General features: G+C 59.3%; 1 protein-coding gene across 9 annotated transcripts in view; it reads left to right on the top strand.

Moving 5' to 3' along the window:
* The first annotated feature begins 6,796 nt into the window (after positions 1-6,796).
* KNDC1 (kinase non-catalytic C-lobe domain containing 1) overlaps positions 6,797-14,840 on the top strand; it is a 67,147-nt gene continuing 59,103 nt past the window's right edge. For 8 of the 9 annotated variants that reach the window (XR_011441379.1, XR_002806513.2, XR_011441378.1 and 5 more), the window contains exons 1-3: positions 6,860-7,109; positions 13,839-14,037; positions 14,688-14,746. Coding sequence is in view for 6 of the 9 variants with exons in the window: in XM_023636555.2 (XP_023492323.1) it covers positions 7,008-7,109; positions 13,839-14,037; positions 14,688-14,746 (360 nt within the window). In the remaining 3 variants the exon portion in view is untranslated. Of the gene's footprint in view, positions 7,110-13,838; positions 14,038-14,687; positions 14,747-14,840 lie in introns of all 9 variants that reach the window. The other variant, XM_023636546.2, reaches the window with a different exon arrangement.

The raw sequence follows: 14,840 nt of genomic DNA, 5'->3' as shown, positions 1-14,840 counted from the left end.
GAAGCCTACAGCAAAATGACACTTACTGGTGAAGCGGGCCATCTCCCCCTGGGAACCAACAGAGAGGACTGTTGTTACACCTCTGCTCGAGGCTGCCCTGGGCGTCCTGGCATGGGCAACGCAGAGGTCAAGCTGCTGTTATTCTCAGATAGTGCGATTGCTGAGGAGGCAACCCAAACAAGCTACAGATTAGAATTACTAAGTAGGTTTAGCAAGGTTGCTGGTACAAGGTTCTTATACAAAAGCCTATTTCATTCCTACAGGCCAGCGCTAAACAGAAAACATTTTTACAAAGATACAATTTACAATAGCACCACAAAATATCAAACATTCATGATAAATAGAACAAAAGATACCTGAGACCTCCTCAGAGAAAACTATAAAATATTACTGAGAGAACTGAAAGAGAACCTGAATATAGAGAAGGATATTCATGTTGAAGGGTTAGAAGACCGTCCTCATAAAGATTCGTGCATGTGTAGATTCAGCGCCCTCCCAATCAAACCCCCACAAGACTTTTCAGGCACACGGCAAGCTGAGTCTAAAATGTGTATGGAAATACGAAGAGCTAAGAACAGCCAACGGGCTCCTGAAGGAAAGGGAGGGAGGGGCGAGCTTCGAACATCGGGACTTCTAGGTTATTGACAGGCCAGTACGGTTACAAGGTGGACAAGTGGAATGGAAAAGACACAAGCTCACACATGGGCGCACTTCACGTGATGGAAATCAAAATGGCAAAGCTGAGGCGAGAGACTCTTTCCAATAAGTGGAGCCTGGTCAGTTGGACACCTACACGGGGGAAAATACAAAATTTAACATTCGCCTGTCACCCGACCCAGCAATTCCACGTCTAAATACAGACCCAGCAAAAGCACGGGCACATGTGTAATGGGAAACTTGAACAAAACATGTCCCAAGCAACCTTGTTCATAACATCCTGATCAAGAAACAACCCAAATGTCCGGCCACTGCGGGAAGGGAAACTGTGGTGAACTCGTGTTATTTACTACCATCAAGTAACAATAATGAACAAATTCCCACCACCCAGAATAATGAGGTTCGATCTTGCAAACTATGAGGGGGAAAAGCCAAACACAAAAGAGAATATACACAGTGTGATTGCATTTATACAAATTGCCAAAAAAGGAAAAAATGAGCAAAATGAAACTATATATTTAATGACATATGCTTAGGTGGTAAAACTATATTAAAAAAGAAAAAAAGCACAGCAATAATCCTATAAACGCAGGACAGTGACCACCATGCGGCGCGGGAGGGGTCCATTACTGGAAGGCGGCTCCGGGAGGCACTGGGGTGGAACGCTCCCTGCCGTCCACTCTGTGTCAGACCTGAGGGGCGCTCCTCGTGCCCTGCCCTTCTCTCTACAGATGCCATGACTGACAGCTCACTGCACGTGTCCCAGCAGCCACTCTCTGGCACCCCCGTGTCTGCCCTCAAGGGCTGTGACACCCACTAGCTGGGGTTGGCTGCCCTACATGCTGACAGTTGGTCTGTGTCCCGCCAGAGGCAGGCTCACAGGCGTCTCCTGGCACTGAACGGGCATCCATGCCCAATCTCATTGGTGGACCCACGGCCCTCACGCCCAGCTCTGAGCTCCGGGGCCAAGAGCTTACCAGGCAGGGGCAGCAAAGACCACCAGAGGGCGCAAGCTCCGCCATCAGGGTTAGAGAGACTGTGCTCACAGTGATGGCGTCAAATCAGAGTTGGGGGGGTGGGGTTGTCCTCAGGAGCAAGAGGACGCCGGTCCCCTTACTCACCTCTAACAGGGGCCCTGCCCTGGCTCCACCCAAGAACCCTGGTCTTTCTCAAGCTCTCCAAGTGTGAGGAGCGAGTACTCCCAGTCAGGCAGTGACGGAGTGGGGCGGCAGGCCTGGGGACGCTTGTCCGTGGTGACCTCACCCCTTCCCGCCCAAGCACGCAAAGAAGCATCGTGTCCAGAGCAGTTGCCCCAGGAGGCAAGGTGGGCACTCACGCTGACTGCGCAGACCACGTGGGGCAGTGTGTGACCGGGAGGCAGACCCCTCTCGCTCCCTCTGCGTCTCAGCCTCCTTGGAACTGTGAGTTCGCTCACGCTCCAAGCTTATGACTCCGCTGTACATTTGTGTGATTGCAACAAGATGGCAGATCAACGCAACATCTGTGAGTGAAAGGAAATACACTGGTCTGGACCATGGGAAAGCAGAAGCCACACCAAGTTACTTCAGCAGAGAAGCTCCCAGATTGAGTTCTCAGACGTTGGAGGCTGCTCAGAGGGCTGGAGAGAGGGCTGATCAGAGGGAGGAGGCCAATCAGAGGGAGGAGGGCTGATCAGAGGGAGGAGGGCCAATCAGAGGGATGAGGGGTGATCAGAAGGCTGAAGGAAGGGCTGATCAGAGGAGGGAGGGCTGATCAGAGGGAGGAGAGCTGATCAGAGAGCTGGAGGGAGGGCTGATCAGAGGAAGGCAGGCCAATCAGAGTGAGGAGGGCTGATCAGAGGGAGGAGGCTGATCAGAGGGAGGAGGCAAATCAGAGGGAGGAGGACCAATCAGAGGGAGAAGGGCTGATCACAGGAATGAGGCCTATTAGAGGGAGGAGCGCTGATCAGAGGAAGGAGGGCTGATCAGAGGGAGGAGGGTTAATCAGAGGGAGGAGGGCACCTCAGAGGGAGGAGGGCACCTCAGAGGGAGGAGGGCTGATCAGAGGGCTAGAAGGCAAAAAGGGAGCATGAGGTTCCCTGGGAACAGTAATACAGGAAGCAGCCTCTGCGCCTGGGGTGGGTGTGCAAAGGGAAAGGCGTGGGGCTGTTAGAACCTGGAACCCAGGCCTAGGTAGGGGTGGGGGGGTTGGCAGGTGGGCACAGCTTCACATGCTGGTTCTGGGAGTGTGGAGAAAACAGGACCCAACAGACCGCCCCCGCCCCAAGGGGAGAACAGCGGGAGGGGGCTCCTCCTACTCTCCAGAGCCCTCAGCGCCCCCTACAGGGAGAACAGGGCAGGACAAGGCAAGCCAGAGAGCAGAAACAAAGCAACAGCTGCAGTGACAGCTACAAAGTAGCAGCCAGAGGGACAGGCCGGCTCAGGCTCCCCCTGCAGAAGCAGGTCAGTGCTCCACCATCCTTGTCTGCTTGCCCCCACCTCCAAGAGAAAGTCATTTTCTTTGCCAAAGACTTCTATACTCCAAAATGAGTCTTAGAGTCACTGGAAACAAAAAAGAAGATTAATTTTTTTATTCATTAAATATTGGATTTATTAAAACTTACACGTGCATTTGTTGCAAAGAAATGTGACGAGGGACCTACAGAAACTTTCAAGCATAGAAATACATCACAGTAGGATAAAATTCTGGCCAAAATTAGATGACTATAATGAGTTTAAGGAAAGGTGTTATGATGAAGATTTCTGACTGTTAAAGAGAACTTGTTTCTGTGGGTTTTTCTAAAAGATTGATGATGGATATCAAAACCACTTTGGTATTTAGCTTCTTGGATAAATTTACAAGAGTGACTAACAGCTTTATTTCAAAATGTCGCTATTTATACCACACCAGAAATTACACTCCTTGCAATTATTTATGTTTTTTTATTTTTAAAAAAAATTTAGATATTGACTTCGGAATGGGAAAGTGGTCTGACAGCTTCTCAAAAATTTTTTAGGAAAAACAAGAGCCACAGCTCCGAAGACCCCTGCTCCATTCACCTCAGCACGCATGCTGGTCAAGCTGAGCGCCGACTGCGTGCCCTAACACAGGGGCAAGTCCCCATCTGGCAGCGAGATGTGGCTCAGAAGAACAGGACAAAGTCCTGACAGCGTCTGGGTGTGAAAAGGGCCCAGAGACCGGCGCAGAGCAGGCTTTGCAGGAGAAAGCGTCCATCAGGGGCTCCTGCCCTGAGCACTGGCCAGGAGAGAGGTCAGTGGGAGAGCTGCGGCCTGAGGCAGGGAGACAGGCTGAAGGGGTGCAGAAGAGGCGATGCAGGAGGGAGGTGCTGCAGGACAGAGGGCAGGGGGCTGAGAGTGAGTAGATTGGTCAGGAAAGACAGTAAGAAGACGGGGGCACCACCAAGTCATGGCCCTGGACAGTGGAGCTGACCGTACAGCCAGGAAGCCTCTGCAGGATTCAGAGAGCACGGGAGCATCCGCAGAAAGAAGGCATGCGGGCTGCACATGCCGGACAACCGGGGGTGAGGGGCCAGGAGGCCAGGTGGAGGGGCCATTCCACTGGTCTGTTGGTGAGGGCTCTTGGCCCTGTTTCGAACCGAGCTAGGGATTAACATCCGTTCTGCTTGGGTGTCCTTGTACCCATCTGTGCTGTCTCATGAGCTCTGGGAAGACTTGGAGTGCCTCATCTAGACTTGCTCTGAGCTCAAGAATCATGCCCTCATCCAACAATGTTAACTGAGTATCCACTACGTTCGAGGCACCAGGACACAGGGCCATCCCAAGCCCTTCCACGGAAAGCTCCCATAAATGCAGGCAAGTGTGCAAACTCTTGGTAAGACTGAAAAACTTCCAGCAGAAGAAGGTGCACATGGTTGCAGTTAACAAAGAAGACCAATGACCACAAGCTTTTAAGGGCAAGCAGGCAGGTAAGGGAAGGAACACAGCGCGCCCCGCCCCAGGCCCCGCCCCCCGGCACAACCCTGCTGGCACATCCCTGGTCCATGTCCATGAGCAGTTCTCTGCCTGACGGAGGAGATGGGACGCACCCACTAAGAGCTTTCAGGCTCCAGCAGCCAAAGCTGACTCAGCCGACGACGTCAACAGACCGTTTGTCCTGCATTTCACCCAAACTGCGTGCACCATTTCCTGAAGTAGACGATGTGTCGTCAGGCCCTGAGGCACTTGCAGTGTGACTGCTCCCTCAGTTATGGGGTCATCTTCACTCCTTAGGTTCAGTGTCTAAGTCCTCACCCCTGAACCCTGGGCCAGCTGCACGGTGACCCAAGAACCAGGTAACAAAGCCCACATCTTCCTCCATGGGGCCCCAGCAGCCTTTGCTTCGTGCCCACATCAGCCAAGATCCCCCCAGGGGGCTTAAGCTGGGTGGCAGGCAAGTGGTGTCAAGGCCACATGCAGGTTTCACCGGCCTTTTGTCACCAGCCCTGGACAAACAGAAGTGGTGGCCCCCCAGCCCCGAAGTAGAGGGACCCTGCAGCCAGGGTGTTGGGCTCTGCGGACCCAGGGTCCCGAGATAGACTGCAGCTGGAGCCCCAGGGTCAGCAGGGCCTGCCTGCCGCGGTCTCCTCCTTCTGAGGCCTCGTGTGGTGCCCACAGAGAGAGCTCAGGGGCAGCCTGCCCAAGTCATACATCTGTGGGTGCCTTTTCTCCAGCTCCTGTTGCCTCCACTCCCCCCTCTCCCTGCCTCCCGCCCTGGCTGCTGCTCCCACCTTCCAAACACCACAGGACCGGGGAGGCTGAACCCTGTTTCTGCTTCAGTTGACTTGAGTGGGCCCCAAGATCAGATTTTGCATAAGGTGAGGCTGCCCAGCACCCACCCTGGCCACCACCTTGATGCTTCACTGCCCACCTGTTTCTCCAGTGACTTGGGGATCCCTCACATCCTTGGGTGTCACACCCTAGGGCGAGGGCCATGGCAACCCAACCAAGGACAGAACGTTGCAAATCAGTGTCCCTGCCCAGTGCACCCCTGGACTGTGCAGGGCCTGCCGCCAGCTCTGCTTCATTTACACAAGGAGCATTTATGGAATGCCTGCTGTGTGCCTAGGCAGGCCACGCTGTGGGGATAGCACTGGCCACATGGGGGAGCTGACAGCCTGGCGGGCAGTGCCTGCTGTCCCTGGGAGCTCTGACCCATAGCTCTGCTCTCTGGGGGGGCACCCATGCCCACACAAGGCAATGAGATTACCATCCAGCCCCCTGTGGAAAGGGCCAAGGTGTGCTGTCTGGCCCTGTGCCAGGCTTGGAAGAGGGTCTCCTGGCTCTGCTGTGCCGGGGTAGGGATGTCCCGCTCTTTGCCCAACCACAGCCCCCAGCTTGGGGCAAGGCTCGCCTGGTGCTCAGGAAAGCCCAGGGAGGAGACCCTGATGGGCAGTGAGGGGTTAATCACCAGCCAGCAGGACTGCTAAATTGCGGGAGGGGTTGTCTGGTCTTTGGTTTCTATTCTACACCTAGAAGGCTGGCTGGCAAGGTGGGGATGAAGCTGTAATTGTTGGTCTTCACAAGGGGTCCGTGGGATGCTAACTCAAGAGAGGGGACAGGCTAGACCCCAGAAGCTCAGACGGGTCCCCTCCCCAGTACCCTGCCCAGCCCCCGCCCCGCCTGCCGCCTGCCCTGGCCTGGGCGCCTCTGCAGCCGCCACCCACAGCGGGGACTGCGGCAGCCCCGCCCCTGGGCCGGTGGGGCGGAAACAAGGAGGAGCCGGTGCTCTCCTTGGGGTGGGCCGCGGCCCTCGACCCCTCCGTGTGCCCAGGTGGGCAGAGACCCCGGTGGCACCCTGAGACCCCGCTCAGCACACTGGCCACACAAACGGCCCCGCCCCACACGGCGCCGAACCGCACAGGCCGCCCCACCCCCACCCCCAGTGCATCCCCCCAGAAAGCGGCCAACGGCCGGAAGGACAAAGTCCGGAGAACGCCGGCGGAGCCCCTAGTCGCCCCCAAGCGCGGGCCAAAGTGAGCTCCGCCTTGCGAGTGCCAGGCGCCCCCAGCCCCCCCCCCCCAGTTGCCCCCCCTGCCCCCGTCCCCTGCTCGGGTGACACTGCGGCAGGCGCGCGGGCGGGGCGCACCGGGGGCGGGGCGCCGGGGGCCGCGGGGGGCGGGCGGGGCGCGTTGCCATGGCGACCCGGCGCGCGTAGCCGGACCGGCCCCAGGCACAGGGGCGGCGCGCTGGAGCCAGACCCGGCCCGGGGCGCAGGGGCGCGGCCGGCAGCGGCAGGGAAGGCGCGCGGGGAGGGGGCGCGCGCGGAGCAGGGCGCGGGCGGCGGGTGCGTCCCGGCCCCCAGCTTGGAGGTCCCGGCGGCGGCCGAGTCTGTGCCGCCCAGGCGCTGGCAGGATGCAGGCCATGGAGCCGGCCGCGGCGGATCTTTACGAGGAGGACGGCAAGGACCTGGACTTCTATGACTTCGAGCCGCTCCCCACTCTGCCCGAGGACGAGGTGAGACCCTGCCCCATGGGGGAACCCCCCACCTTTCACCACCTTCCCCTCCGCGGAGAGTCGGGGGGAGGAGGCCTCCCGCTCCCCAGGCGCCTTGCCCGGGGGCCAGGTCCTAGCAGCAGGGAAACCCCCGCAGCATTTCTCACCCCCCATGTTTAACATTTTCCCCTGGAGGGGCCGGGACCCCTGAAATGCGGCGTGGGACAGCAGCGCGTGGGCTGTCCCTGCAGAAGTTGGCGCCCTGGGAGGGGGGCTCCTGATTACCAATGTGAGGTGGGCGAGTGTGGGGGAGAACGTGGGGGGCACTGTTGTCCTCCTTGCCAGTGGCCCTAGGAGGTTAGCAGGAGGCACCGGCCAGCAGAGCCCAATCAGGCCGGACCTTTCAGGAGATGGGGGAGCCATGACTGAGGGCTGCTTCCTGCTCACAAACGACAGCAGTGGCCTTCAGTCGGGAGCCGCAGCCGCAGCCCTGAGGGAGCCCCCTCCCCCAAGGTGCAGTGGGGCAGAAAGTCCTTGTCACTTTGGGCTTCTGGCCATTAACTGGCCGAGTGCCCACTGAGCCAGTTTGCCTGCGACTCAGGCAGAGAAGCCAGTTTGCACTTGGCCCGGGTGTGTCCCTGTAGCTCTGGCTGCCCCACAGCACCCCATCAGCTTGGGGTCAAATGAATACACTCCATGGCCCGTGAACAAGTCTGGCCCCCCCAGGAGAGGTGGCCCCTGAGGATGCAGCCGCTCCCAGGAAGAGCCTCTCATCTCCGGAGGCTGCGGGCTCCGAATGGAGAGCCTTCCAAACCCCCAGCAAGGCCCTGCCCCTACCCCCCGGCTTCTGTGCTCACTGTTGGGGAATGCCGGGTGCCTGCCCTCGAACCTGAGAGGTGCTGATGAAGACCCTGCACGTGCTGTCTAGGCAAGGCTGGCCGAGAATCCGCCCAGCCAGTGCCCTCCTAGAGTAGAGAAGGGGGTTCCTAATGACCAGGGCTGTGGTCCCCAGGGCCTCCCGCCCTCTGCCCGCCCCCAAGCCCACTTTCCCAGGAGAATCGGCTCTGAGGACGGAGGAGCTCATGTCCTCCCGGGTAGAGAGTCGTCTGGGGAAGCCTGCTGCCGGCCAGGAGGGAGCTGCGGAGGCAGTGCCCCCCCAACTTCCCCATGGTGGCCTGGATTTGGTGAGGGAGAAAACTGCAGAGAGGAGAGGCGAGGAATAAATAAACCAGTGGATATCTGCATGGCTTTGATAGAAAAAGAAGCGATGTACCCTGCCCATAGCCTTCAAAACCTCTCCCAGGGGACACGTTTCAGGGTATCTGTTAGAAGACGCACCTCCGAAATCACCATCCAGAGCAGACACAGAGCTTGACCCTCACACAGTCTCCTGTGGCTGCCGGCCCATGCTTGAGGGCCTGCTCTGTGCCCAACGCACCGAGTCGGTGACTGGCGCCAAACAGACAGAACAGGCAGAGCCAGGGTTTGGACACAGAGCCTCAGTCCTCAGCCCGTGCTCTGTCCTCCACCGTACCCCGATGCCTTCTCTGGTTAGAAGTGTCCCTGGTGCCTTTCTGGTTTGGAGCAGCCCCCAGCTGTGCACAGTGCGTGGAGTAGGGGGCCCCATCGTCCTATGATCCAGGTGAAGTGAGACGCCACCGCTGTAGTAGCATCCAGTGGGAAAGTTCAGGGGGGGCCCTTCAAGTTTCTCACACTCTCTCCAGAGAGAGAGGTGCTGCCTTTGGGTGAAAGAGGAGGTCTGTCCCCAGGGCTTGAGCCCTGGTGTGGGCCAGTGTCCTGTACCTGAGGACAAGCCTGGTCCAGACGTTGCCTCTTGCACATTTGGCTTGGTGGCTGTTGAAGGTTTTGATCTCCATCAGGGACGCGTGACTCTGTGCCTGCTACAGCACGGTGTAGTCAGAATGCATCCGAAAAAGCCATCCAGTGTAAGGTGAGGGGGAGCGAGGCTACAGCCTCATCCCAGGTGGGCCACGCTGAAGGAGCCACTGGAGAGAAACAGGACAGCGAGGACACAGGGCAGTTTCCAGGGAGGGATGGTGGGTGCCGGACCTGGCACTGTGCACACCACATGAAACAGAGGAATTCACTAATTCTGCAGCTAATTATGACTATTCAGTGCATAGCAAGGCCAAGAAACAGAACCCTGTGGGCCCCTCATGAGTCTCTGGAATGTCCCTCCTTGGTTGTGACCCCAAAGAAAATCCAAATGGCTGGTGAACAGATGACAAGATGTTTGAGTTCACTATAATCAGGAAACGCAAAATACACCCGCCGTGAATACCTTTCCACGAGTGCCAGGTTGGCGAGAACCAGAAAGCTGGACGGTGGCCCGAGCTGGCAGGGGCTGGCGCGGCGGTGGCCCTCCTGCCTTGCTGGTGGGAGTACGAAGTGGAACAGCTGCTTTGGAAAACAGCTTGGCATTCACTAGAGGAGTGGAAGAGGCCCGCACCCCGCGTCCCAGCAGTTTCCTCCGGGCGCGTGGCCCGTGAGCAATGATGCCTGTGTGAGCTCTTGGCTGGAAACCGCGGGGGCACATGGTGAGGGGGCCGGTTACCGCCCAGCGAGGTCCTGGAGGTTGCAGCCAGGCCCAGCCCCTGGCCACCTGCAGGCAGCACCGCTGCATCGATACGAGCAGGGACGCGGGATCAGGCGGGGCAGCCGAGGGCAGGGCAGTGGCTGCAGAGGAGGTGGACACCAGGCCGAGGGGAGGAGGGGGTGCCACTGGCCTTCAGGGTGTGAGCACGAGAGCGGCTTGCAGATGAAGGTGGCGCACTGGGCAGGGCACAGGCAAGGCGTCTCCCGGTCCCCAGACCCCTGGAGGAGTAGGAAGCGGCCTTCTCCCTCCCAAGTTCCGTGAGCGAATGTGGGCCAGGCGCTGGGCTCGGCTCAAGGATTCGAAGGTGCGTGGGGACCCTGTGGCTGCCAAGAGGAGCCTGCATCTGGGGGGGACCCTGTGGCTGCCAAGAGGAGCCTGCATCTGGGGGTCACCCTGTGAAGCAGTGGATATTCCCATGGTGCCCTGCAGGAGTCCGTATGATGTCGGTACCGAACGGCTCAGAGCAGCAGGCAGCTGGAGAACCAAGGAGAGCTTCGTGGTGGGGTCACGGTTATGAGTCGGGGGGTGCTTGAGGGCAAGCAGGCAGACCCTGGACAGGCAGTGTGCAGAGCTCCCCAGGCCTGGGGTCTGGCAGCGTGAAGGATCTGTCAGCAGGCTGGGGATTGCTGACAAATGTTCTCAGCAGCGGTTTCAGTTTTGTGCTGGCAGATCCTGTTAGCACGTTCAGGATTGAAGAAATTTGTTGGTTGTGAGAGGATGCGTGTGAACATGCAGCAGGGCCCATGTCCTCTCGTCAACCTGGCTCACGGTCTGGCTGAGTGGGGCGGTGTTTTCCAGTCCCAGAAGCCCCTGAACGGGCACACTGCTATAACCAGACAGCGGCCCTCTGGTGGGGAAGCTGCCCTGCCCTCTGGGACCCCTGGACTGGTAGACAAGGGGCTGCTCTGGGGACAGCCCGCCCCTGGGGGTCACGTCTGCCTGCCTTCCTGCCCCTCCTCCCAGCCAGGATGGAGGTTGAGTTTGTGTCTGCACAGTTGCAAGGTACGGACCACTCTTTCCTGCCCTACAAGGAGGTACTATAGTGGTCTCCACCCGCAGACCCACCACGGCCCACCAGGCAGCGCCTTGCTGGGGAATGGAGAGAGTAGAGTGCAAGGCTCCATGGGTTCAGCTGGATTTTGAAGAGGAGGCTGACTGTAGGCTGGCCGGCGATGACAAGGTCAGACCGTGTTGGCAGCGGCAAGAGGTGGCTGCAGTGTAGGGAGTCGCAATGCCCCAGCCTGCGTCCGGGCCCTGGTGGGTGCTGGGCTCGTGGGTGCCCTGGAGGCGGGGCAGGCAGACAGGCGTAGGCGGAGCCTTGGCCAGCTCTGCTCTTACAGCACGTCCCCCTCCTCTGAAATGTCTGCTGTGGCCGAGAAGCTCTTGTCGATTCTGCCCCGACACCCTGCAGCCCGTGAGCATGTTCCCCTGGGGCATAGACCTGGCCGTGAGGCTCAGAGCCCCTGGGGTCCTCTGGCAGCCTCTTCTGGAGGGGAGCACAGATGTACAGGCTGTCCACGTGGCTCCCATCTCTCAGGGTGGCCATGGGGCATCCACTGGAATTCTGACAGGGCCCCGTGAACTCAGAGAGCTGAGCGGCTGACATGTGCTGTCGGGTTGCTCTCCTCCTTGTCCCTGGCCCATTAGCGAAGGCCGGTCCAATACTCCTGCCTGCCCTACTTGGGCCGTGGATTCAGGCAAGAGAGGGTCCTTCCAACCTGGGCCAGAGGAGGGGGCTGGAGGGCAGGGCGAGAGGTCCTAGAGGACAGGTGACCATGGGGCCCAGGGTTCAACATCCTTCAGATGCGCAAGACCTCCCCTTGATAGGTCAGGGGAGCCAGTGTTGTCCCTTGGCCCTGTCCTGGAACCGTGCGGCAGTTGAACCCGCCTTCCTGTTGGAACAGCGGAGCTTTAGAAGGGCTGCAGCCATCCTATCCATAAGTGGAGGCCTCACCCACAGGGAAGCAGTGACTCAGGCCCCGTGGACGTCACCTCAAAAGCCATGCAGAGAATCCTCCTGTTTAGATGCTCCCACCATGAATCAGCCCCGGGACCACACGTCTGCAGCTTCCCTAAGGGGTGGGAGGTGCCTCCCCACTAACCGGCCATCTTCCCGCTGGGCAGAGTGGTGGGGAGGGGCCTGGACCTGAGCAGGAGTTATGCCTGGCCCATGAGATGCCCCCGTGGGCACACCTGACCTGGGCTCCCTCCTCTTGGCAGCACATCCAGTCGACAGCCGCACAAACAGGCGGCCTGCCGGCCGTGTGGGCGGCAGCAGCGGGTGTCAGAGAGGCCCCCGCGGTGGGCCTGACTCAGACTCACGTCGTGGGCTGGCTTCACTCTCCCAAATAGCACAAGCCCACGGGTCTTCAGGGTTGTTTATCAGTGTGTGCCTCTGCGCATGTTTACATACGTGTGTGTGAGTGTGTGTACATGTGGTTGCACATGTGATGTGTCTGGGTACACGTGCAGTGTGCGTCTTTGTGTGTGTGCATGACTGCAGGTGTACCTGTGTGTACACACGTGTGTTGTGTGGGTGTGTGGGTGCATGCACATGTGTATTTGCACGCACACATGTGTGCACACAGTGTCCAGGCGCCTCTTTAACCAGGGCCCGTGGGCATGCTGGAGCGCTGGGCTCCCTGAGTCCTGGGGGGTCCCGGGCAACACAAAGTCAGAGAGACCTTTTATCAGGGCACCTCAGGAGCACAGCAGAGAGATTTCTGGGTCCACCCTCCTCCGCCACCCCAATCTCTGCTTTTACTCTGGTTTCTTCTGTTGAAACCCCATCCACCACCCTCGCGGGGACACGCATGGTCCTGACATCTGGCTGGGGGGTCTCAGAGCTGCTTCACATGGGGGCCCTGTGGCTGCTGCTTCCTGAGCCAGCTTCCCATGAGCTGCCTTCCCCTCATCCATCTACCCCACAAAGAAAGAGCTGGAGGGGTCTGGGGAGTGACGCCACTGAGCCCCCTCCCTGGGATCAGAGGAGGAGGCAAACGGTGCCATGCGCTGTCACAGGGGCACGGAGCAGACCCGCCGCTGGTCCCCTTCCATCACCCCACTGCCAAACCCTTAAAGCTCAGCAAGACCACACGGTGGCTGCCCCCTGGGTTTTGTCCTTTCTTTCCTGGTTTAAGCCCTTCATCCCCTGCGCTGGTGCTTGTGGGATCCCTCGAAATGCAAGTGGGAATTTGAGGGCAGAGGCAGGAGATGGCGCTTTAAGACCTGAGGGCTTGGTTGTACATGAACCTCAACAGGCCTCTGTGCTGGGCGGGGTGGAGCAGCTGAGGCTGGAGGCAGAGGCTGGGTGGAAAGAGGGGCTTGGCCTTGCTTCTGCACCACCATCCCTGGCCCTACACTCCCCCCAAGTCAGCCCTGCCCTCCCCCCAACTCGGCCCTACCTTCTCCACACTCAGCCCTACCTTCACACTCTGCCCTACCTTCTCCAAACCCGGCCCTACCTTCTCCACTCTCGGCCCTATCTTCTCCCCAACTCGACCCTGCTCTCTCCCCAGAACTCGGCCCTACATTCTCCCCAACTTGGCCCAGCCTCCCCGTAGCTGTTGTCACATGGTGTTTGTGTGTCACGTGGTCATGCAGTAGGGTCACACCGCCTCAGCTCTGTTAACAGCTTCCCGTGCACAGCGGTACATTTGCGGGCATCAACTCCATCTCCACAGGTCCCTACATCTCGCTCATCCGCCCACAGTCTACAAAGTGAAGCCCCTCCACATGCCTGGGGTGCTATGGGGTGAGCCTCGGGGTCGGGCATGTCTCAGCACGTGGGAGACCCTCTGGGCAGCGGGGCTGCAGAGAGGCCACAACTTTCAGGGCCCAGGTCCCGGCTCCATTAGTGGTACCTGCTCGCAGCAGCACACTGAACACTGGTCGTGTCACCCAATGTGCGGTGGCTCCTGACATCCAGGAAGAGTGGGACGACGTTCTGTTGCTGTTTTTAAAGACCTTGCCTGAAGCCCTGTTCCTGAAACCCTGTTTCTGACACAAAATGAAGTGGTGCCACACATCGCCTGCTTCCCTCGTCTGGGCTCCAGGCCTTTCCCCAGGAGGAGGGCCTGTATGGGACGTGGGCCTGTCCCCAGACCCGCCTCAGCAGAGGCCTGTCTTGGCAGGAGAACGTGTCACTGGCCGACATCCTCTCGCTGCGGGACAGCGGCCTCAGTGAGCAGGAAGCCTGGGCCGTGTGCCTGGAGTGCAGCTTGTCCATGAGGAGTGTCGCCCACTCGGCCATCTTCCAGACCCTCTGCATCACGCCTGACACCCTGGCTTTCAACACCAGCGGGAACGTGTGCTTCATGGAGCAGCTCAGCGGTGAGGCCCATAGGCAGGGGAGGGGGACATGGGGGACCCTCCTGGGCCGGGAACTAGGAGTGGAGCCCAGATTTCCTTGGAAACTGACGGGACCTCCAGCCCCAGGTACCACTGGGGCAGAATGAGGCGGGAGCGGCTCTTGTGGGCTTAGACGTGCTCCAGCACCGTCACACGGCCCCTTCGAGGGAGCAGCAGGGGCCTGCCGGCCCTGACAGCAGCGAGGACTGCGCTGGGTCTTCCTGGCCCTGCAGTGAGTGGACGCGGGGGCCTTGAAGTGGGGGCCCGCATGGCCAGCGCCTGCCCCTGCTCCAGGGAGAGCCTGAGCAGAGGGGCCTGGTCTTTCCTAAGGGGGCCTTCAGTCCTCCTCCTCCAGGAAGGCAGACCAAATCCTTTTCTTCTTCCTCTTTGGAGCCCATTTTCCACACTTACAGGGAGGGAGGTGGTGTCCCTTGTTAACCACTGCTTCCTCTAACGCTTAAAACCATCCTTGGGGACGCCAGGACAGAGAGGAGGAATGGGCGCCTGCTGAGGCCCCAGTCGGGGTCCCTTCGTCCGCCTGGCCCTCGCAAGGCTGCTCCTTGCTGGCAGGTTTTCCTTTCACTGTTGGCTTCGCGGCTGTGATGGGAGCATCTTCTCTCTTCCTTCCCCAGATGACCCCGAGGGCGCCTTTGTCCCCCCGGAGTTCGACGTGACTGGGAACACCTTTGAGGTATGTCGCAGCTGGTGGGCCTCCCCCAGCCTCCCTCTGACTTCTCCTGGGCGGGCAGCGGGCGTGGCTGCAGTGACAGCATGGTGTTGGACAC

The sequence above is a fragment of the Equus caballus genome, chromosome 1 (genome assembly GCF_041296265.1).
Source record: "Equus caballus isolate H_3958 breed thoroughbred chromosome 1, TB-T2T, whole genome shotgun sequence".
In the NCBI taxonomy this organism is placed as follows: Eukaryota; Metazoa; Chordata; class Mammalia; order Perissodactyla; family Equidae; genus Equus; species Equus caballus.
Note: the sequence above shows the minus strand (reverse complement) of the source record. Positions and strands in the feature narration are given on the sequence as shown.